Source organism: Salvia hispanica, chromosome 5 (genome assembly GCF_029641045.1).
Source record: "Salvia hispanica isolate PSC_SH4W2 chromosome 5, Shi_PSC_v1, whole genome shotgun sequence".
Taxonomy (NCBI): Eukaryota; Viridiplantae; Streptophyta; class Magnoliopsida; order Lamiales; family Lamiaceae; genus Salvia; species Salvia hispanica.
The window spans coordinates 48,329,195-48,352,980 of record NC_142696.1 but is presented as its reverse complement, the minus strand read 5'-3'; the positions used below and the strand labels follow the sequence as shown (position 1 = coordinate 48,352,980).

Genomic DNA, 23,786 nt, shown 5'->3' with positions numbered 1-23,786 from the left:
GTTTTACTTTCTAAAGAAAAATGAACGGAAAAAATCAGTGGAATGCGAATCATACTTTTATACTTATATAACTACTAGTTTTATAATAATTGAGAGTATAATAAGTTAGTGAAATGTGATCAGGGTCCACTTGCAAAAAAATAGTAAAGTGAAATGAGACAATTTATAGAGGATATGTGCTACTGCTAGAGCGTAAGACGTTTTTCGCCGGCAAAATGTGTGTTTTGGGTTGTAGACAATTTGTGTTGATTTGTAACGTTAAATTCCAAGTAACAAATCGAATACTAGCTAGTTCACATACAACATGGAGTCAAATAATGAAAACAAAATAAGTATAATTAGTAAATCTTATTCCAATTTCTTTGTGTTGACTATATATAGAAAGTTAAATTCCACTATATGTCTTTGTTATTTGCTTTCCAGCAACAATTACACTTACATTCTCCTTTTCTTAGTATATGCAGTAAAATCAACAATAATAATCATAAAAAGTATGTTCAAATGCATGTTACAAATGAAAGTTGTCAATTATACTATGACAGCTTGAAACAGATATCAAAATAAAGTTTCCAAGAAAGGAAAGGTGTCATCTTAGTTGAATGTTTAAATATTTATTTGAATGTTTAAATATTTATTTGAGCAGTTAAGTTTACTTTAGATTTAGTATAATTAATATCATTAAGATTTTTTAATAATAGTTAGATGAAAATAATTTATTAATTGATCTATATTTATTTTTACAAATTTAATAAAGTCCAATATTTATTTTTACAAATTTGGCTTTGGGACATGAAAAATAATAGAAGTCCAAATCAAATAAATAAATTACACAAGTTGGGCTCCCAACAAATTGAGCCAATTAAATTAATTAAGTGGGAGATGTTTGTCCTTCTTGAGCCCAATCTGCCGGATTATGTCTCCTCACGTTCCTCTGTGTAAAATCCTTCTGCAAAGTCTTTAGATAAAGCTGTCCAATCATATTATATCTCATTTTCAGAGGCTTTGCTAAAAGTGCTATCTGAATAATTGATCTTCATCTTAACGAAGAATATTTGGTGGTCTTAGATTTATTCAATAATTGGAGATTAAATTTTCAAATACTCCTTAAATAACACCACAATCTAAAGTAAAAGAAAAACATAAAGACGGGCCAGTTTGGGTATATCCCTCCGCCAAATAGTATCCCATGTTGTGCTGGTTGCCGTTGGCGACGAAATTGATGGCGGGACCAACGCCATTGCACTGATCGTTGAACATGGGCGACGACTGGAGGACGTTAATGTCGTTGTTCGACCCGGCCACTCCAAAATAAGCATGCCATATCCACAGCCGGTAGTCAGCTACAGCTTCAAGGATCATCGTGGGATGCTTGGCTTTGAAGCCGGAAGTGTGTATCCCCTTCCAGGCGGCGGGGCAGTTCCTCCACTCCCAATGCATACAATCGATGCTGCCCAACATCCCAGGGAACCCGTGCACCGACCCGTGCATATTAATCAGCCGCTGGTAGTCTTCGGGGCTCGGACGCCGAAGATACCTCTCCTCGAATATCGCTCTAACGCCCGAGCAAAACTCCAACAGGCACTCGACGGCTGAAGACTCCCCAATGTGGAGGTACTCGTCGAACATGAACATGTCGGCCGGGCCTCCGTACGCCAGTTGCCTGATTGCGGCCGTACACTTCTGTATTGGCGTGTGTCCGGGTTTGCCAGCCGCATCCTTCCTGATCCTGAAAAACTCGTACCTTCTCTCTAATGCACCAACGATATGCATAAACAGAGGACGATGCATCCTAAAACGTCGGCGGAATAAGGCATCCCCAAAACGCGGCTGCGGAGCAAAGTAGTCCTCATACAACCGAATATGTGCAGCAATGTGGTCCCGGGGTACATGCCGTCGGCGATGGATCGGCCGAGGCACGACCGCCGCCGCCTGCTGCCTCTGCCGGAGCCGTCGATTAATCGCCTCTTGCACAGCGAGATCCAATTCATCATCACTATAACCATCACTATCACTAGCGCCTCCGCCACTACTACCCGCACGACTACTCGCCATTATAGATAATTGAAAAAAGAGGTTAGAGAGAGAAACTTGTCAACACAAGTGGTGTGAATGAAATGAAGTTGGGGGAGCCTATTTATAGAGTTTTTTTTTAAAAAAAAAAATTAAATTAAATTAAAAATTCCGGACGTCCGACCGGGACGTTCGACCTTCGCCACAGTGGCGGACGTCCGATCGGACGTCGATGCGACGGGCGAGCCCATCGCAGGGGCACTTGGGACGGGCGTGGGCGCCCTTCCCGCTCCCTACGGCAGACGTCCGGTCGGACGTCGCCGACGAGTGACCGGGAGGGGCGCCGGTGGAGATACCCTAAGTAACGACAAAGTAATTATTATATTTGTTTTGTGAAAATTAATTAAGTCGTCCCACGCCCCCAAAATCTGACATGATACATAATTACATATACATACATAATTACATATCTTCTCTACCCTCTCTCTCTCTCGATTGCCATTTTCTGCAATAAGGTTTCTATTTGATCTTTTCAGTAATTTATGCAAAGTCGGGAAATATTAGAGTCTCAACGATCCATACCAAGTTTGGTAATGGAAGAGTCTATTAGAACTGGAGCTGTGGTTATTCCATTTCTTGCGCTTGCACAATGGAGCTCGATCGGTAAAATGTCGTTCAAAATCTAAAATTCGTTGTTTATTTTTGTGTGGAGTTTTGATTTAACATTTGGTATTTGTTGCAGTGTTCTCCATACCGGAGATGTTTGAGAGGCATGTTCGCTACAATTTCAGAGATGATGTTCAGATTCTGACGCTGTTGTCTGGCCAGAGTCGAGATGAGAAGTTGGCTACCCTAGCGGTGGTAGCCTCGATTGGCAGAGATTTGATTGAATCGCACATTGCCGGAGGAAACTGCCAGCACCCCAACTGTGGTAGCGTTGCCTTGTTCTTGAGAAGGACCCTCGACAACGTAAATGCTATAGCACAAGGCGGCCCCGGTGATTTGGATTTTTTGGTTGGCCAGTTGCAAGCTGCTAGTCGGAACGCTTGTGCAATGGCGCTGGAAATTTGTGAAGAGGTGGGTAGTCTTTCCAGTTGTAGGAAGTGGTCCCATATTGGTTATATTGCTACTCTTCTATTTGTTTTCTGGGCTGTCTTTGTTGAGAAGTGTTGGGGGATCCTTACAATACTGGGTAAGAGAGGTGAAAAGGCAACGGATTTGGGGGAAAATTTTGCCCCAACTTTGTTTACTGGGTTCCAACACTGTGTGGAGAGGCGTGTCGCCAAAAAAGGGACGGTGGTCAGTGAAACGGCGGAATCTCTGAGTTGGATTCAGAGGATAGCCAGACTAACTGTAAGCGTTATTTAAAACAACTCCACGTGTCATCCGCAGCTCTGGGCTGCACCCGGTAGATCGGTCGCACAGCCTCCCGAGTCGCCGCGCCTTCCGATGATAAATCTAGGCTGTGTTTTGTATTTCTGGTTTATGATAGGGCCTAGTGGTTTGACTATATTTATGTTATGATTAACTATGTTTCTAGTATTTGGTACTCCTCTTGACATGCTTTTGCGTTATTAAGCTGTGTTTTGTTTAGGGGTTTGACTATGTTTATGTTCTGATTAACTATGTTTCTAGGGGTTTGACTATGTTTATGTTATGATTAACTATGTTTCTAGTATTTGGTACTCCACTCCTCTTGACATGCTTTTGCGTTATTAAGCTGTGTTTTGTTTAGGGGTTTGACTATGTTTATGTTCTGATTAACTATGTTTCTAGGGGTTTGACTATGTTTATGTTATGATTAACTATGTTTCTAGTATTTGGTACTCCACTCCTCTTGACATGCTTTTGCGTTATTAAGCTGTTGACTATGTTTATGTTATGATTGACTATGTTTCTAGTATTTGGTACTCCACTCCTCTTGACATACTTTGCAATCGACAATTTTTTTGGTTTGGTGATATGTCCCACGTATTTCCTGTAAAAAAACCTGACATGCCATGCCATGCCATTTTAGTAGTTCAAAGTTATTATATGCTTTTACATATCTTAATAAGTAGTAGTATCACTTTCTCCAAATCACCATTCTCGAAAATAAAAGAATTGTAATTGGATTATTCAATTTTAAATATAATTTCTTTTTTCAAATAACTTCTTTGGTTTTGAATAACTATCATATTTTTACATGTATGTGCCTATATAATTTACTTGTATGGTGTATGTGCCCATTTAATTTAAATGCAAGATACATATACATGATTATATTTATGTAGAAATTATGATCATATCAATTATATACATTATAAACTAATTACCGCAAGTGCATATGAGTAATCATATGACACCGCGTGGACTTCAAAAATTGACCACACGTCATAGAAATAAATGTAAATTTATGTGATCATATAAAATACGTACATAATGCGAGAGATATATAGATGAGAACGTAACACAGAAAAGAGTAAGGGTGTAGAAAGTGAAGATAAGGGAACAGTTCCAAGTGGTCGCCATTGCGTGCTGTAATTCCGTCTATATATTTCGTAGTGAAGGCGGGAGATAGAGAAGAGCTTGTGTTAGGGCCAGTGACGAAGATACATTGGGGCCTGGGCCCCTCAACATTTCACATTGTTATACCATTACTACCGATGTTAAGTGTATAATTATGTGCTAGCTTAGTTGGTTGAGCATCAAGGCTTTTGTAGTTGAGGTCGCGATGGGGGACGACCATATCCCCAAAGTGTGAATAACCTAGTTGGTGTTGGAATCGTGTTTGGTCAATGGACTTTGACCAATATAAATGTGACGAGACATTTAATTTATTAAAATTAAATGCAATAGCGACGATCTACTTTTCGATTAGATGTCCGTGGTATATTCATTTTCTCTAAATCGATTCCCGATGAGTGAGAAATTATGAATTAAAGTTTGTCACAGTGGTACTCTATAAAGAAGCTATATGAGATAAAACCAATGGATTAATTAAAAGAGTTAATTATCCCACATTGGTGGAGAGAACCTTATTAAACATTGATTTAATAAGATGAATTATTACGTGTAATAATTATAGTGGACCCAAGTGCACAACCGGTACTAAAAGGTCCACGACGGACCCCGACGCATAGCGGGTGACAAGAGGTCCCCGATGGACCCCGATGTATCGTGTGACCAAACGGTTCACGATGAACCCCGTCGTGTAGCGTGTCCAGATGCACCAGTCTCCTCTAGCTCCCGTAACGGCTAGTAATCCCCGGCGGTTACAGTCAAAGCCATCATGGCACACATAATGGTCGTTGACTCCATCAATGCACATGAGTGGACTTGGCCTATAAATAGGCATGCATCCATTGCATTCTCAACACAACACTAGACACAAAAAGATTGCATATCATTTGCATAGCTCTCTCCCTCTCTCTGCATAGTCTTCCATCGAAGCTTTGCCCTCGCCATCATCCAATTTGCCGGAACTTGTTATGTTTGCGGTGCTGCAACGAACAAGACGAAGTTGTTTTATCTTTGGGGACGACACGCCAATCCGAGAGCACAACCGGGGCGTATCTCGTCTTGTGGAAAGAGGACTTCTCGACTCGGCTTATATCTTTACGGTTTATAGTTTTGATTATTATTTTGTTATTTCAATTCAGTTTATTGTACTTTTATCTTCATTCTTCATTTGGGTTGTATTACGCCTAGTTAATGTATCTTTGTATCCCACAGTTAAATATTCAAAGAAAAAAAACCAACAATTGCAAGACGAGATACAACTTGCCGTTGAAGAAGGAGTTTGGACTTTAAATTGAATCTAATACTTTCGAAACTAATACCTTAGCGTGGAGATGGATCCCGTTGTTGTGTTCCCCGTCGCCGCTTTTCCCGACTCCAACACTGACGTGCCCACTTTTCCCCTGCTGGGCTCCCGTCAGATCCCCGCTGTGACCGCAACTCCCTTCGGGTCCCCGTCGTGACTGCGACTCCCGTCGAGTCCATCATTATTATTGATTACCCAAGTGCCATGGGTGCTAACTAACCCGTTTGGGTCAACCGGTGCATCCACCTTGAGTGGCACCAATGGTTCCACATTAAGTGGTTCCGTAGGATCCTTGATTGGATCGGGTGTTCGATCTTTCGGGGTCAACACGGGTGTTGGAGCCTTCGAAGCCAACACGAAAAATGACGGTTCCACTTTTAGTGGTTTTGCGAGATCCTTCAATGGATCGTGTATTGAGTCTTCGGGATCAACACGAGTGTTGGGGTCTTCGGGGCCAACACGCAAACTGACAGCTCCACTATTAGTGGTTCCGAGAGATCCTCCAATGGATCAAGTGTTGAGGCCTTCGGGGTCAACACGTGTGTTGGGGCCTTATGGGCCAACACGAGAATTAATGGTTCCACATTTGGTGGCTCCATAGAATCCTATAATGGATTGAGTGTTAGTACCGTCGAGTCCAACACGAGAGTTGATGCATTTGGGATCAACACGATTGACTCCAATGTGGGGGAGAGACCTCGTGAGGGTCATTGGTCGGGAAGTTCTACGGGACGTCTCCCGTCGTCCCCATGGATAGGGTCTTTGGGCGTGTCCCATTGGTCTCAAGGGACGTCTCCCGTTCGTCGGGAGACATGGGAGACATTTTGCTCCCTTCCGTGCCTTAGAAAATGTTGGAATACATTTGGCACACGTTGGTCCCAAGGGACGTCTCCCGTTCGTCGAAAGACATGAGGGACATTCAACTCCCGTCTGTGGCATGAGAAATGCCAAGAGCAAATTTTGCACCCGGCGGTCTCCCGTTCACCGGGAGACATGGGGAGACATTTGGCTCCCATTCGTGCCTTATCAAATGTTGAGAGACGTTTGGCACACGTCGGACTCCCGTTCACCGGGAGACATGGGGAGACAATTGGCTCCCGTTCGTGCCTTATCAAATGTCGAGAGACGTTTGGCACACGCCGGTCTCATGTTCGTCGGGAGACATGGGGAGACATTTGGTTCCCATTCGTGCCTTATCAAATGTCGGGAGACATTTGGCACACGTCGGTCTCCCGTTCGTCGGGAGACATGGGGAGACATTTTTGTTCCCGTTCGTGCCTTAGCAAATGTCGGGAGACATTTGGCACACGTCGGTCTCCCATTCGCTGGGAGACATGGGGAGACAATTTTGTTCCCGTTCGTGCCCTAGCAATCAAAGACATTTGGCACATGTCGGTCCTAGAATATTGGGAGACGTTTGACACCCGTCAGTGTCTTGAAAAATGTCGGGAGACATTTTGCACCCGCCCATCCCACGGGAGATGTCGGGAGAAATTTGCACCCGTCCGACTCCTAGGAGTTGCGGGAGACATTTGACACCCGTCCAAATGTCGGGAGACAGATGACTCCAAGAATGAAGCCACCAACCAAGATGCTTGGTGGTACCAACTTCATCAAACATGCCAAAGGTAACATAGCATTTAGTAACACATTTTCCTTTATTTGTATATCTTATTCTATTTCATTCACTCGTGTCTTTTTTGTTACTTTCAATAGTATCATGAATTTGATATATTTCATCAGTGTAGGTTGTCTGTTTGTTATTGTTTACTATAATATTTGTAATTATTTATAATCTTATAAATACAATTTTTATTTAGTTTATATTGTTAGTTGTCAAATTTTTTTAAATTTTTTCTCAGTATTCTTTATTTTAATCTATGTAGCTATAAATATATCTTCTTTATTTGAAAGTCTTTTGAAAGTCTTTTGTCCTGTTAATAGTAGAGTGGTAACACTAGTTTACACCGAAAACATGTGTGTAATGCACTAAACCAATTACTATATGATCCTCTGGAGTTATCCATACCACATTATGCACCATTCCCACCTGCTACATCAATTATCTTAAGTTATTCATTAGTATATTAAACAAAGATTTCCTAGCTCAAAGTATGCATTAAGAATATAGCAATAACCTTCTGCAATGCCCTGAAAACACTAATTAAACCTCAACACAGGCCTGTGAGAAACACGAAGAATTCTGCGCATAACATCTATCACAGCTTTAAGACCAATACTACTTATGCCTACCGCCCTTTGCAGTGACCGGAATCCTTCTATTGCCACCATTTCATCTTTATCATGGATACAAGACAGTAAGTATGGGTGTCCATCATTACCCAAGAAATACTACATTATGTTATACAATATCTGAAAAAACTATATTGACCTTAATTTGTATTAATACATTCTTGTCCAATAATGCAAAATTCTTTAAGTCAATATAAACGAAGATATTCCAAATTTTCTGAAATCTCCTGCTTTTTATGACTAATTGCTAAAGATGTTCCATCACGAAATTTTGTATAATCTTAAGAGATTCTGTTCAGGTCGCCATCAAATATTCTATTAATAATTTCTTGTCTACATTGATCAATAATGACGTAGTTTAATTTTTTTACAGTAATTATAAAATTTTTTAGACCTAATCCCCCACAAAACATGAGAAAATTTGCACATTTTGACCTATTCTTGGCGAAAAATTGGTTGCACCCTTGACAAATCCACAATCTGTAAATTTCACGAGAATTCATTATCAAAAGTTAAAGAAGCTAAAAAATTGGTAGTCAACAAAGAGAGACATTTGAATCACCTATCAAAAGTTAGAGAAATTAATCAAATAGTTACTCTGTCATATGATTGACGGACCAAGATATGAGCTTGAATCCGCACATTGAGACCATCTTACTTCTTCGGTCCCCATTAAATTAATGTCTCATATTTAATCGGTGCGAGTTTTAAAAAAATGTTTGACCCTATAAAAAAAATGAACGGAAAAAAATCATTGTAATGTGAATCAGATACTATATTACTACTAGTTTTTTAATAATTGAGAGTATAATAAGTTAGTGGAATGTGAAGGTCCACTTGCTAAATATAGTAAAGTGAAACGAGACAATTTATAGAGGATGTGCTACTGCTAGAGCGTCAGACGTTTTTTGCCTGTAAAATGTATGTTTTGGGTTGTAGACAAATATTTGTGTTGATTTGTTACGTTAAATTCCAAGTAACAAATCGAATACTAGCTAGTTCACATATATACATTCAACATGGAGTCAGATAATGAAAACAAAATAAGTATAATTAGGAAATTTGATTCCAATTTCTTTGTGTTGACTACATATAGAAAGTTATATTCCACTATATGTCTTTGTAATTTGCTTTCCAGCAACAATTACACTTACATTCTCCTTTTCATAGTATATGCAGTAAAATCAACAATAATAATAATCATAAAAAGTATGTTCAAATGCATGTTACATATAGAATACTGAAAGTTATCAATTATACTATGACAGCTTGAAACAAATATCAACATAATTGAACTAAAAATTAATAACAAGACTGGGTCATAAAAAGGTAAATAGCTAGATAGATTTATGCATGAGCATGATTATTTATTATTTATAAATTAATAACAAAGGACAATGCATATTTATTATTTATAAATAAATAGAGTCCCTTGAAAATTTCCAAAAATTACACAACTAATTATCTGGGTTTTTACCGTACATTATCTATGATTAATATAGTAAATATTTTCTACGAAGATGATGCAAGAACTAGTTAATATGCAAACATTTTAAGGTTTGGTGGAAGTTTGTAACAAAAGCACTAGCAGTGTGAAACCAATATAGTATTTAAATTAATTAAATACATAGATTGGGTGTTTAATTTACCTGGTTCAACTATAAGTTGCCGCGGACTAGTTGATTTTATTGTTTGGAAGCACTTATTTGGAGTATTATTAATATTGGATGATGTCATTTTTGTAGTATTAAATTTCTAAAACATAAACTTCATAAAATCAAAGAAAATCATCATGCAGAAATAATTAGCAAATGTAGTTTTTGGAGAATCTATGCACACATCTTCAATTAGTAGCGTAATAAATATTTAAAATAATTTCAAAGTGTATAATTCAAGACGAATGGTCGTATGGCTTAAAATAGCAAGAAATAGAAAACTCTATAAACAAAGTTACTAGTAATTCAAGACAAACTAATGAAAGAGAATATATAATTTTGTGCCTTGCCATTAACTTATTCGATTTGATTAGTTAAGATTGGGATTCAATGTATCTTGTAATCAAGAACAAGGGGAGTTAATGTTACTACATCATTGATGGTGACTTGCTTCGTGCATACTATAATTATACTATTATGTTACTTGGGCAATACTTATATACATTTGTTTAGTGGATAAATTAATCAAAATAATTAGCACACGTGTGCATAATTATGTTCCTGCCGCGTTAAAATGCTTCTTCGAATTAGTTATGGCATAAAAATGACAAATTAAAGGTCCGTCAACATTCAATCTTTGCATTGATTAAGAATGTTGTATAACTAATTTAGTAGGATATGAATAATGTTTGATTTTACAGGTTATAATTTCATTCATTGAATCACAGATACGATACGATATGTGAATGACAGATCAAACGGAATTCTAGTAAAGTTTCATCGAGGGCCGGATTGCATGAAAAATATTGCCCGAGACTCCTATTGAAATCTTTATACTACACATTTTGTATGTAGGACAACTCACGTGTAAATATATCAATAATGAACTCGCATGTTATACGTTAATTAAGCCACACTAGTTTAATTTATGGTAAATTTCCAAATGAAATTGTTGCTCATATTCATATATTAGTGCCATAAGTTAGGACTTAATTGGCGGCTAGACTTAATATTAATGAATCAGGTCAAGTTTTTCTTGCTTCCCTATATACTTTTCACTTAGTATAATAATCCAAAAATTAAGGCTTCGATGTAACTTCTAATGTAGACAGAAATTTACTATTCTTTATCCTCAAACACGGTTTTGTACTTGACTACCAATTAAACTTTCTTCTCTCCCACTTCTTACCACCACTCTTAAATAGGACTGAAGTGAAGTGGATTCCACACTTTGGTAAAAGAGAGAGAGTGAGTGAGTGAGAGAGATGGTGAGGCCAGCTTTCGTTGATAGAAATGGAATCAAAAGAGGGGTTTGGGATGAAGAAGAGGACAACAAATTGAGGGATCATATTAGTCGATTCGGACACCTCAACTGGCGGCTGCTGCCTTCATTTGCCGGTAATCCCGATTTCTCCGATTAGAGCTTCATGTAGAAGCAAAATTAACTACCAAGTCAACTGATCGATTTCCCTTTTAGATCAGGTCTTTAATTGAATTCAAGAATATTCATAACCCTAGTTATTTATGGAAACCCTTGTTCTTTGTTTCCCGCGCTTCTTGTGAGTTAGAGATCTGAGTTCGAAAAGGTCAAATCTTTACTACTTGGATAGGTGATTTTCTTGTTTAGGGCTTAGTGAAAGTAATTTATTATTAATTCACTCATCCGTGTGCCAAGATTTTCGATTTGTTCAAATTCACACATATTAGGCCACTCAAATCATTGGCTTATTAGTTCGTGTTAGAGTACGGAGCCTGAAAGGAAATCATTGCAATTGTATTCATTAATCATTGACCTATTAGTTCGGGGACGTAGTTTGAGCTTCCGTACAATATATATTTGAAGATCCCGATTGCTATTTGGTTTATGATTAGTGTTCATTATATATATGCTCTCTTGTTGTAATTTGGTAAACAATTCATGTGTCTCTTTTATTACTAAAGATTTCATGTTATTATTTCGTATTAGTTTGAAATGATCTTACCAAATCAGTTGCGCTTCATGGTCAGATCCTAACGAGTGGTGATTTTTACTTAATGATTCCATGATCACAAGCTCGGCTAGTTTTGATCCATTAATTTGCATATGCATATACCTCTTATTTTTAGTGACTTACATTAATTAATTAATTAATTAACAGATATGTGATTTATTTAATTTAGGGTTGAAGAGGTGTGGGAAGAGTTGCAGACTGCGTTGGGTGAATTATTTGAGGCCTGGTATCCGACGTGGCAACTTCACCCAAGAAGAAGAGCATCTCATCATCCAACTCCACAATCAAGTCGGAAACAAGTATGAATTAATCACTACATATCATTTTATTTAGATTAGAAAAAAGATAACAATTTTATAAAAAAATTTTATCTAATTATTTAATTATAACATAGATGGTCATCCATTGCTGCACACTTTCCCGGTAGGACTGACAACGACATCAAGAACTACTGGCACGCGCACATACAAAAGCGCCGGGCTCGCCTCAAGGGCGCCTCGACGCGGTCTTCAGACAGCAATTCTAGCACCATAACAACTTGTCCGAATCAAAACACACCTGCAGAAAACATCGGTGTGTTTGAGTCGAATGCGGATTCGGATTTCAATCGTTACAACATTGTTGGGCTAGAGTGTTATGGACAGGATGGAAATGTGATGGATCTACTTCGTGATCCCTCAGATTATGAAATTGGTTCTTGGAGTTTGAGTGCTGCAATTGAACAAGACTGCTTCAACAACAGGAATTTTGGTGGTGAGTATTATGGGAAATAGAAATATAATTGAGCTAGCTAGATTTATATATATATGAGCAACAATCGTCTAATATCATATGTAATAGAGTTGTGTTTGAAGTATACCTGAATAAGTTGCTTATCCGAATCTTGAGGTTGTGTTTTTGTTGTAATATATGATTTGGAATAATGATATGATATGATATTGTTGTCTTAATTTCGTGATTTTATGTGTTTTGTTATGTATTGAAAATTTTGTTAGGAGTTTTAGTAGGATGATATTTTGTTCCTATGCATACTAATTAGTTATATTGGTGTTCTTATTTAATTTCCAAATTGTTGTAATTTAATTCAGTTATATACTATGAATATATGTATGGTAAATACTTTGAGAATGCTTCATGTGAGAATTTTGATGTTTTTGTAACAAGGGTTATATATGAATATAGCAATTATAGAATTTTGAAGTTTTTCTAAAGAAGATTTTGTTAGTGGAAACTAGTGTAATTAGTTCTCAATTAGGCAAATAAAATAGTGTTAGTTTTACAATTTTCATTACTAGATTAAAATAGTAATGACATGACCATACTAATGATCCTATCGTTTAATAAAGCATGGATTTTACCCTCCTTAGGTTAAGTACGATTTTATTCTTGTATTCTCTCAAAAGAAAGAAAAAATAATCATTAATGAATCTTTTGCAAATAATTCGGCCTTTAAAAGTTGGATTACATTTTTCTTCAATATTTTTGATCGATTAATTGCTCAAACCAATAGATTAGCGTTGTATATACTACCTTAATACTCTTCAAAGCTATTCGGATTTTAACGAGATGTAGGTAATTGTAATGAAGCTCACATTTATTAGTGTGGGTAGTACAATATAAGAAGTTAATGGTACATCCGTTTGTGCCAACGTAAAAATAAATGGAATACCGAAATGTTTGAGGGACATACTAAAATTAACAAAATGGGAAGCGTTTTAGTACTCCCTCCGTCCCAGATAATTCGACCCAATATTTCATTTCGGGCCGTCCCATATAATTTGTCCCACTTCACTTTTACCATTTTTATAGTAGTGGACCCCATAAAACTAATACTTTAAAAGTAGGACCCACGTCCCACTAACTTTTTCAACTCACTTTCCATTAGATTTCTTAAAACCCGTATTGGTCAAAGTGTCCCAAATTATCTGGGACGGATCCAGATAATTCATCCCAGTTTTTCATTTCGGTCCGTCCCATATAATTTGTCCCACTTCACTTTTACCATTTTTGGTAGTGGACCTCATATTCCACTAACTCATTCCTACTCACATTTTATTATAAAACTAATATATAAATGTAGGACCCACATTCCACTAATTTTTTCAACACACTTTTCATTACAATTCTTAAAACTCGTGTCCGGTCAAAGTGACCTGAATTATTCGGGACGGAGGGAGTATTACGTGTGCAAAATAGGGGGAAAGAAGGCTCACATTTATCATAGTGTGGATAAAATATAGTAAGAAACTAATAATAAACTATTTGGGGACATACAAAAATGGTAAAACGAGAAAAGGTTAAAGCTACCAAGGATGTACAATGGAATCTTCGTACATAACAATGTAACTATATAAGTGACACTATTAACTCAAACTAGTCTTCATATAGGGCGAAATAAAGTGTCAAAATAAAACGTGTTGAATTCTTGGTGAAATAGGAAGATGATGGAAAACACAACATACTATAACACACAAAAATGAACATTGGAACATGGATGATCATTTTTGGTATGATTTCTATAGCTAGGTTCCAAGAAGATAGAAAAGTTTGACTGAAACTAGAATCAAATCAATTTAATTTTTTCACCCTAGAAGACTAGTAAAAACACATGTTATCCACGTTGTTCAAATAGGGATGATGTGATTGCACAATTAATTTGTAGATAATCGCAATTGACAAGGATGATATGATTAAGATAAATTTGTCACGTTTAGAAGAAATTCAAAACTATGCAACTTGATTCTTGAATATACAATTTTATGGTTGTTTTGGTTTAAGGAGTAATATGTAATAAACATTAAATGCAACCAAGTATATACATAAATGTTGACTGCTATATATTATGAAAAGAGTAGAGATTAATTATTGGAAATGGAGATAGTTTTATTACTCTCTCAGGCAACTTTAGACGAGAACATTGTGATACGCTTTCATTTTTAGTCCCGACTTTTTTTAAATTTTTGGTTCCGTCTCTGTACTCGTCTAAACTATTTTTTTTTATTGTTTTACTATTAATAACTTTTTGAGATTGAAAGGTATTTTACCAGTTATATGCTGAGTTCGATTGTTAATTTAATTATAATGATCTTATTTTGTCGAGGAGTATTTAATTTGGGGTCTATTTATTTGATAGGAATTTATGGGGATAGGTTAAAAATGTTTGAAATTTTGAATGGTTTTACAAAATTTTGTCATGTCTAGTAGATAGATATAAAATGGAAAATAGTGAATAATATAATAATAAGTAGGGCCGGGGCAGTTGAAAATTCAAACACACGGAGAGCTGTCTTATTTTATTACAATTCTACTTAAAATATTATTGTGTGCTTTCGTAGATAAGTGACGTTTGCTTTGGTGACGTAATCATCAATTATTAGGGGTAGCAATTTATTACTCCTAATATTTCTACTTTTCTAGTACAATAGCTATTTCAAACAGTGATCCTATCCATCCATTCATTTAAATTGATGTTATAAAATGATAATTAAACTTTAATTTTATATCCAAATAATGAGCTTGCAGTCGTTTAATTCAAACTTTTCATAACCACGCATTTTAAATAATGAAAAAGTTTGGTTAATTTTAGTCCATTACACAATTTCATTCACTATTCTCAGTTAGCACACAACGAAATATTTAGATATTCTATATATTCCCTTCGTTCCTTCGTAATTGACGTAGAACTTTTCAGCACGGAGTTTAAGAAATAAATATTTAATTTAGTGTGTTAAGTAGATAGATAAAAAGTAAGAGAGAAAAAAGAAGTAGTGAGACAATATACAGTAGAAAGTAAAGTAGAGTGAATAAAGTAAGAGAGGGTAAAGTAAGAGTGAAAAAATATATTTATTATTACTTCCTCCGTTCCATAATAGGAGTTATATTTGATGTGAGCATACGCTCCAAGAAATGTAAAGCATTGGCAAATGGAGGCCGATAGCAAAGGCCTATCACCCCCCCCCCCCCCCAAAAAAAAAAAACGGCCCTCTATTGTGGGGCAAGGGAAGATGACCACTCTTATGTGCCCCCCCCCCCCCCAAAAAAAAAAACAATCGGCCCTCTAAGCAAGTGTCGATGGCCACTCTCATGGGCACCTCCCCAAAGACCGATAGATCGGCTAAGCCGATCTCCTAATTTTTTTTTGGGTTTTGTTTTTATTTATTTTTATCCCATATATATATGCTCTATTTCCCACTAATTATTCACATTCATCCCATTTTATTTTATCTTACTGTACATTTTACTTCTCTCTAGTCACAATATTTTCAATATTTTTGTTTGTTTTTTTCCATAATTTTTTTTAAATGTAGGATTTTTTTTAACGAAATTTGTTTTTTATTGAGTTATCTTTATTTCTTATTATTTTATATCATTTTATTTCAAACTAAATTAAAAGTAAAAAATATAAAATAGTGATGATATGGAAATGAGATGGGCTCTGAGATAGAATTTGGGATGGACTCTTATTGCATGGAGATAGGCTCTGGGATGAGTCTGCTGACGTGGTATGAAAAAATGGAGATAAGCTCTGAGATGAGCTCCAGAGATAGGCTCTTATTGTGAATGCCCTAAAGAATAGTGATTTGTAAAAGTTACTGGAATATGAGGTTCACTTTTTTGTATTGATTTTATAATAAAATGTGAGTTAGTGAGTTAGTGAAATGTTGGACATACTTATCATTTATGGTAAAATAGAAATGTGACTCTTATTATGGGACTAACCAAAATAACAAAATATGAATTTTATTATGGGACGAACCAAAATTAAAAAATATGACTCTTATTGTGGGATAGAAGGATAGAAGGAGTACTATTTATATAAATGACTCAATTATGATAGAACTTTCCAAAATAGAAAAATGATTCTAACTCTATATGAAGGAATAAAGAAAGTATACAATATACACATTTCTCAAATTGATAATGCGACTAATTAAATATTTATATAATTAATTAATTAGTATGTTGTCAAATTAATAAAGATTATAAATATAAAAATTCAGATATTAGTTTCATATCAGACTTGTGAATATTTATGAACACTGCTACATTAATAAAAATCAATTATTTTTAAATTGTGAGACAGAATAATAATTTGACAAGTTCATATTTTTTTGGCAATTGGTCCTTAAAAGTAAGTAGCAAAAATTTTAATCACAATCCAATTTTTATTTTTCCTTTTCAAAATATTAACTCTATTTATTTCATCCAAAATTAAAATAAAAAGCAGGCAAAAGTGAATTACTACAATATTATGTACTATCGTGGTCAATCACTCAAATTCAAAATTAATTATGTTAGTACAAATACAGTTGAGTGTGAAATCCTTATTTTCCAACGCGTTTTTGATTTTATTAATTAGTTGAAGTTTGTTTACGCTGGTCCCGCGTTTGCTTTGTTGCTTTCTAAATTTATTGCAAATAAATTCTTTCAAAAATAAAAAAAATACTACCACAAATATTTGAAGTGGATTGAGTGATCAAAATATCTGAAATCCAAATATCAACTAAATCGAAGCGAAATATAGATCGATTTGTTTCTGATTGTTTGGATTAAATTTTTTCCCCCTATAATACGACGATAATTTTGAAATGTTTTGCCTATAAATGTAGATAAATTATTTCTTCCATTTGTGGACACGAAATAAAAGAAAAATAGGAGCCAAAAAATGGGACACCACCAAGAAAAATTAGTAAATAAGTACTACTCCCTCCGTCTTAGTTTAAGAGTCACATTTTACCATAAAAGTCCGTCTCAGTTTAAGAGTTATATTTAGAATCTTCCACATTTGGACATAAAATTTTACCCCATTATTCATCAAAATTACGTCTAAATGTCATTATCTACACAAAAATAAACCAAAAAAAAAAATGAAAAACCAAAAATTCAAATCATCTCACTTTCCACCAACTCACTTTGTTTATTACACACTCCACCATCTCACTTCATTTATTACACACTCCATCAATTTCTTAAAACTCGTGTCATAACTAATTCTAACTCCTAAACTGGGACGGAGGGAGTACATAATAAATAAATTCTAATTAAAATAAATCAATTGTTTTTATTTAATAATTCTCAACAATTTAACTCTGTTTTATTTAATATATTATAAAAAATTAAATCTAAAAAAATAATCCAGCTTAAGTGAGTGGTAAAATCTCACATCAATACACAAATATATATACCATTGGATAAGAATTCAAGATGAACCTGCAACTATTGGAAGATACTGAAGATAAATTTGGCAAAATATATGAAAAACTTACAAATTGATGAAAAAACACAAAATCTATTCTTTCCTGGTCAAACATATTTCAAATGGCACTTTCCATGAAGGATTCTAAAAACCACACGTTTTTATCCTAATAAAAAAGGCTACAATGATTTTGTAATTGTCGTGTAATGGCTAACATCACTTTACCCCATACATGTGGACATGAGACAATCCTAATCACTAATATTACGTAAAATATTATTAAAATTATTTAATTAACATTAACCTCACATAGACCGGAAAAGGGACTAGTCAAAGATGGAGAAAAACTTTTTGAATTGAATGAATTTTTAGTGAAATAGAATAATTTTGAGTGACTTGGTGGAGCATAATCGTATTTAAGTAGTTACACATGATTAAAGAATTCAAACAGTATAATTCAAAACAATTTTGATTATATTGGCATATACTACACCATAAAACAGAGCATGAATTATAAATTAATACTTACGGATGAAATATTACGGATTTATTTTGTGAAAAATGGTGAATTAAAAAAAAAATTGTTCATTTTACCAAATTTGAATCTTGAATCATGAATTCATGGTAGATATTCACGATTTAATGACAGAAAATAATTTTTATTTTATACTTTGTCTATAACAAATAGGTGAGACACCGAACAACTACGAATTTCAGTATAGAGTCGAGTTTGTTACAAAGTAGGAGGTGAAGAAAAAGGTGACGATGGCAACGAACCAATGGAGGTACTTATGGTGAACTTACACTACAAAATATTGTCCAAAGACACGCCGAGGATGACTGAGACCCAACGAGAAAAACACAAAAGCTTTGTCGGCCAACTTGGATGCAAAGTATGATTATGTGATATGTTATTTTTTATCTATTATGTAGTTTATTAAATTTAATTATGTAGTAAATTTTAAGAATGTAATTTTATTTTAATTTTAAAATCTCACAATAAAATAAATGGTTGATAGTCATATAAATCACAAAGTTTGGTCAAATTCTGGTTTACCACATAAACATTGAAATTGGAATAGTAAATCACAAAATTTAAGTTTTCTTAATAGTCTTATCTATGCACAAAATGTCATCTTTTAATGAAATTCAAAATGACGTATTTATGAAATAATATAAGTATTTTTCTCTTTTATATTCCTTTAATTTTCTCATTTTTCTTCTTATTTCATTAAAATATTGTCGTCTGTAACATCACAGAAAAACGTCAATTTGTGCATGCGTAGAACAATTGAGACAAATTGAAACTTTACGATTTAATATTCCAATTTCAGAGTTCATGGACATACAAGGATTCAAACAAACTTTGTAACTTAAATTACTATTATTTCTAAAAGAAATATATAAAAAGTGATGAATTAGTGGTTTGCCATTGCTCGGTCGTGTTAATGTTAAATACTAGGTGACATGACATATACTCCTAGTACATAGTATACATATGATATAATATCGTAGATGATGCTATAAATGTTAATTCTTACGTTGTCGAAATTGTGTATTCATTGAATCTAGATATACGCGTGGGGCTTATTTTTCTATTCACAATTAAATAAATTAATTAAGTAGTTATCGCACATGTGATTTCAAATAGTCAACGAAGAAAATATGTCTAGTCTATTATTATGAAGATGTGAACACTCTTTTTTATTCACGTGTTCACACGCTTCGTACATTTCATATTTATTGTTTTTTGTTGCTTTCACAAATTGTATTATATGTGTCAATTTTCACCATTTAATTTATTTATGTGCCAATAGTTATGTATCTAATTTTTGTGATGAATGTGTCTATGTCCAATGAGTCCGGAAAAACATTATCTTCTCAGAAAAATTATGTGTCACAAAAATATTATTGGTTTAGATTTATGTTCGGATTTGAGATACATGTCAAAATTAGATTTCGAATCTGATTTTTGCATAGTGCGTGATAATATGAAAATTTAAAAAATACAAATTTGAACCAAGTTGAAAAATTGAATTTAGAGTATATATCTTGAAATTTTTTGATAAACGACTTTTCGAATCGTTCTGAAAATTTGAATTTAGAGAATATACAATTTGAAACTATATGAAGCCTGAAAAATATTTGATAAATGATTTTCCTATGGATAAATAAATAGAAGTTTTATTGGCCATGTCAGTGCAATCAAATCTGAAACCTTTGACTTCGAGCATCAACCACTCTACAATAAGATCAACGTCCATTGCACAAACAAATTTTTTTTTTGCTACGTGTTATGTCAAACAATTAGAAACTCATAAATCGAATCTTCAAAATTTCACACTTGAAAGTCATTGGAAGAAATTGGAGTGTATAGTGACTAGTGACTTTACATGTCCGTGGTCCATATATGTTTTTATGTTTATATTGAATTAGGTGTTGCTTGTTTCTTTCATCTTCTATGAAATTGATAACTTATCAACATCCATCGACTTTTTTTACCTGAAGATGGCATGAAATATTTCTTTACTTGGCCTTCTTTTATGTTTTTCTCATTCATAGTCGATTCTTTACATCATTGTTCTTTGTAGAACCTTAAATAGTAAGAGGGTGTTTGGTTTGCAAGATTATATCACTGATTAAATATGTAATATATTTGGGTCTTGGAATTCAATCCCACAGATAATCATGACATAATTAGTCATAGCTATCCCTATGACTAAAATTATCTCACAACTCAATCTTAGATTATATCTTGGTATTATTTTATTTAGGAAATCGAAAAATACCTAAATGTCTAATTCAATTTTTGTTGTAATTTAGCTTTTGTGGTAAGGTTTAAGATATTAACGTGACACTAAAAGTGTGGCCAAATTTTGTAGAACCTTAATAACAATAAGGACAACAGTAATTAATGGAGTATTAATTTGATTCGGTGTCTAGATGTTTGATTTTTGTTTTCTAATCCATGAATATAATGTTTGATAAAGTATTACACTATGATAAGGAGACATGGACCCCCTTTAGTACTCGAGTAAAGTAATGAGAAATATTTACGTCAAAATTTCAAAAGATTTGCTTTTTACTAATTTGTGAAAATATTTCCTCTCTCAGAAAACTTTTTTTAAAATATTGATTATTTAATCGATATCCATTGACTCCTGAAACTATAGGGGTGACTTATTTTTAATTCCATAACAAATTATTAAGCTTCCCCATTTTAATACGTGCTTGTCTATATATATACAAGTAGAAATTACTATTGCACTTAGTAATTGTTTCAATTATGGAAGGTATGAATCTCATAAATTACTATTGCACTTAGTATTCTCATGAATACAAAATATTTAAATTTAGGGGCGGATACAGAAATAGCTAACGATAAGGGCTGTAATACATAAATTTTGTTTTAAAATATATTTTTGAGTGTTTTAGATTATTTATAAGAAATTTTACATAATAATTTGTATTAAATTTAGATAAAATTTAAAAATTTACTAAAGAAAAAAGGTTAATTTTTTTTATTAAGGGCTTTGGCCCTACCCCATTGCACATGGGTCCACCTCTGTTTACATTGATATGATACTACTTTACATATTTCAATTAATAAGAATAACGGGCAAACAAGAAATTGCAATTTTAAGTTTAAATCTTGAGGTTAGGTTAAATATTTTAGATTCAAGTCTTTAAAATGGATAAATCGAATTAAAATTAATAAGTTAAACTCATCAATTTTAAATTGTAAATAAGATTTAGACATTCATACAATTTTAAAATTAGAAGTTATTTAGGAACTTTTCAAGTTCGCTATTTGTAAGTCTTCATTTAATGTTAACTAATTTTCTACACTTGACAATACATAGACATCAAACAACAAAATTGATATGACCGTTAAACTTAAAATGTCTAAATTTTAGCTTAATTGTCTCACAAAAGAAAAGAAAAACATACTAAAATCATTACAAAATAATTTTCAATGAAATAGTATTTGAATTTCAATAATAGTACATTCATCGAAGCAACATATTCAAGGTTATTTTTGTCAACTCATAATTCCCAAAACAAAATTTACCAAAATTCCTATTTCATAAAGTTATGACAGCGACATACGTAACATCCTTATCCCCACACAACACACACAAAAATTATCTCTTGATATTTCTTTACTCAAATTATCATCGTGTTTTTCATTTAAATATCTGAAATTCCATCTTCCTACGTTGTTTCCTACGTCAACACTTTCACAGGGTACAACCTTTTGTCCTCTCTCTCCTCTCTATATAAACACTGAGCTTCCTTCCTCACACATCACTCAAATTTAACAAACTAAATCAGCAACAAAAACTCAAAGAAAACACACACACACACACAAGGATAATCAAAGAACAAAAAAAAAAGATGGTGAGGCCACCTTCAATCGACAGCAATGGAATGAAGAAGGGTGCTTGGAGCGAAGACGAAGACGAAAAATTGAGATCTTACATACAAAGATATGGCCATTGGAATTGGAGATTGCTCCCCAAATATGCCGGTGAGTTAATAAATAATCACGATCGTTTACACACATAGAGATGCAGCCATATCAGCATTGTCTAATCTGACAGCATCTACGAAGACAAAATTTAAGATGCTGTCAGATCAACATTCGATCTGGAAACATCTACTAGACAAGATGCAAAGTTGATTTGATCAATCACTCGACTTGACTTGTTATAATAAGTGAATTGAAGTGATCTAGTCGCGACCTTCACTTGAATTCTTGAAATTTGTGCCTGGTGTTAAGAGAATCTACTTCATTTTTAAGTATATGTACAAAATTGTACTATTAGTATTTTATGTAATTAACATAATTTTTCTTGATTTTAGGACTAAAGAGATGCGGGAAGAGCTGCAGACTGAGATGGGTGAATTACTTGAAACCCGGGGTCAAAAGAGGCAATTTCAGCAAAGAAGAACGACAAATCGTTATCAAATTACACGCTGAACTCGGAAACAAGTAAGAATTGTTCCCGAATTTCGCGTCTTACCAACTAAAATGTGCTTCGTCTGAACAATTACTCAAACTAACTCTTGCAATAAAACAGGTGGTCTGCTATTGCTGAAAAGCTGCCGGGAAGGACTGACAACGAGATCAAGAACTTCTGGCACACACGTGTCGAGAGACGGCGCAAGCCAAATCACTCAGCAAAGCCTATAAATAATACAATTTCTTTCACAGAAAAAACAGATTCCTCGGAAGCTACTTCTCTCTCTACATCTCAAGATCTCTCACTACCATTCGATGATGCTTCTTTCTCTACAAATTCATCACAAGAAGAGCTTGATTTGATGCTGTCGGAAATGCTCAAGGATGATGTTGCTCAAAACGAGGGTTTGGCGGCGCACGTGTTTAATGAGGAGGTGTTGGAGTTCGACTATCCTGAGCTGCGGTACAGCGAGCTATCGTGCTCCGGGTCATCCTACGGAAGCTTCTGGAATGAGTCTTCGAATTCGGAGAGTGAGAGTAGTAGTTATAGTTATAATGCTAATCCTCCTGTGGAGGAAGAGGGTTTGTTGCTTACTTATGATCCCCTCCTTCAGTATTTTGACTACGAGACGAGTCTCTTTTGGTAGCAGAGGAGGAGCGAGGTTCATATAATGCGCGTTTTTGGTAATAGCAAGGTTTATTCAGTGCGCGTTTTTGGTAGTAGACGAGGAGCGAGGTTTACTCAGAGCGCATTTGCTACCAACCTATTAGGGCTTGTTGTAGCTAGTGAATAATATAGTTGTGTATATAAATAATGTTTGCATACCATTAATGTATGTTTGATAATCATGTATGTTGGTATTCGGTTTGGTGAATTATATAAGATTTCAGTTAATCATGTATGTTGGTA

General features: G+C 34.5%; 2 protein-coding genes across 2 annotated transcripts; both read left to right on the top strand.

Annotated features, from left to right (window-relative positions):
• The first annotated feature begins 10,946 nt into the window (after positions 1 to 10,946).
• Positions 10,947 to 12,749, top strand: LOC125190898 (transcription factor MYB10-like). The gene is made up of 3 exons (XM_048088318.2): positions 10,947 to 11,121; positions 11,884 to 12,013; positions 12,109 to 12,749. The coding sequence occupies exons 1-3, from the start codon at positions 10,989 to 10,991 to the stop codon at positions 12,485 to 12,487; spliced, it is 642 nt and encodes a 213-aa protein (XP_047944275.1). The 5' UTR covers positions 10,947 to 10,988; the 3' UTR covers positions 12,488 to 12,749.
• Positions 12,750 to 22,207: 9,458 nt separating this feature from the next.
• LOC125187155 (transcription factor MYB32-like) lies at positions 22,208 to 23,774 on the top strand. Its single transcript, XM_048083689.1, has 3 exons — positions 22,208 to 22,441; positions 22,777 to 22,906; positions 22,995 to 23,774. Exons 1-3 carry the CDS (start codon positions 22,309 to 22,311, stop codon positions 23,521 to 23,523), a joined length of 792 nt encoding a protein of 263 aa, XP_047939646.1. The 5' UTR covers positions 22,208 to 22,308; the 3' UTR covers positions 23,524 to 23,774.
• Positions 23,775 to 23,786: the final 12 nt, after the last annotated feature.

Excerpts from the sequence above, each read along its gene's own strand:
- LOC125190898 (XM_048088318.2), top strand. The coding sequence starts at position 10,989 with ATGGTGAGGCCAGCTTTCGTTGATAGAAATGGAATCAAAAGAGGGGTT. Across the intron at positions 11,122-11,883 it reads GCTGCTGCCTTCATTTGCCG|GGTTGAAGAGGTGTGGGAAG; the intron begins GTAATCCCGATT and ends TATTTAATTTAG. Across the intron at positions 12,014-12,108 it reads CACAATCAAGTCGGAAACAA|ATGGTCATCCATTGCTGCAC; the intron begins GTATGAATTAAT and ends ATTATAACATAG.
- LOC125187155 (XM_048083689.1), top strand. The coding sequence starts at position 22,309 with ATGGTGAGGCCACCTTCAATCGACAGCAATGGAATGAAGAAGGGTGCT. Across the intron at positions 22,442-22,776 it reads ATTGCTCCCCAAATATGCCG|GACTAAAGAGATGCGGGAAG; the intron begins GTGAGTTAATAA and ends TCTTGATTTTAG. Across the intron at positions 22,907-22,994 it reads CACGCTGAACTCGGAAACAA|GTGGTCTGCTATTGCTGAAA; the intron begins GTAAGAATTGTT and ends GCAATAAAACAG.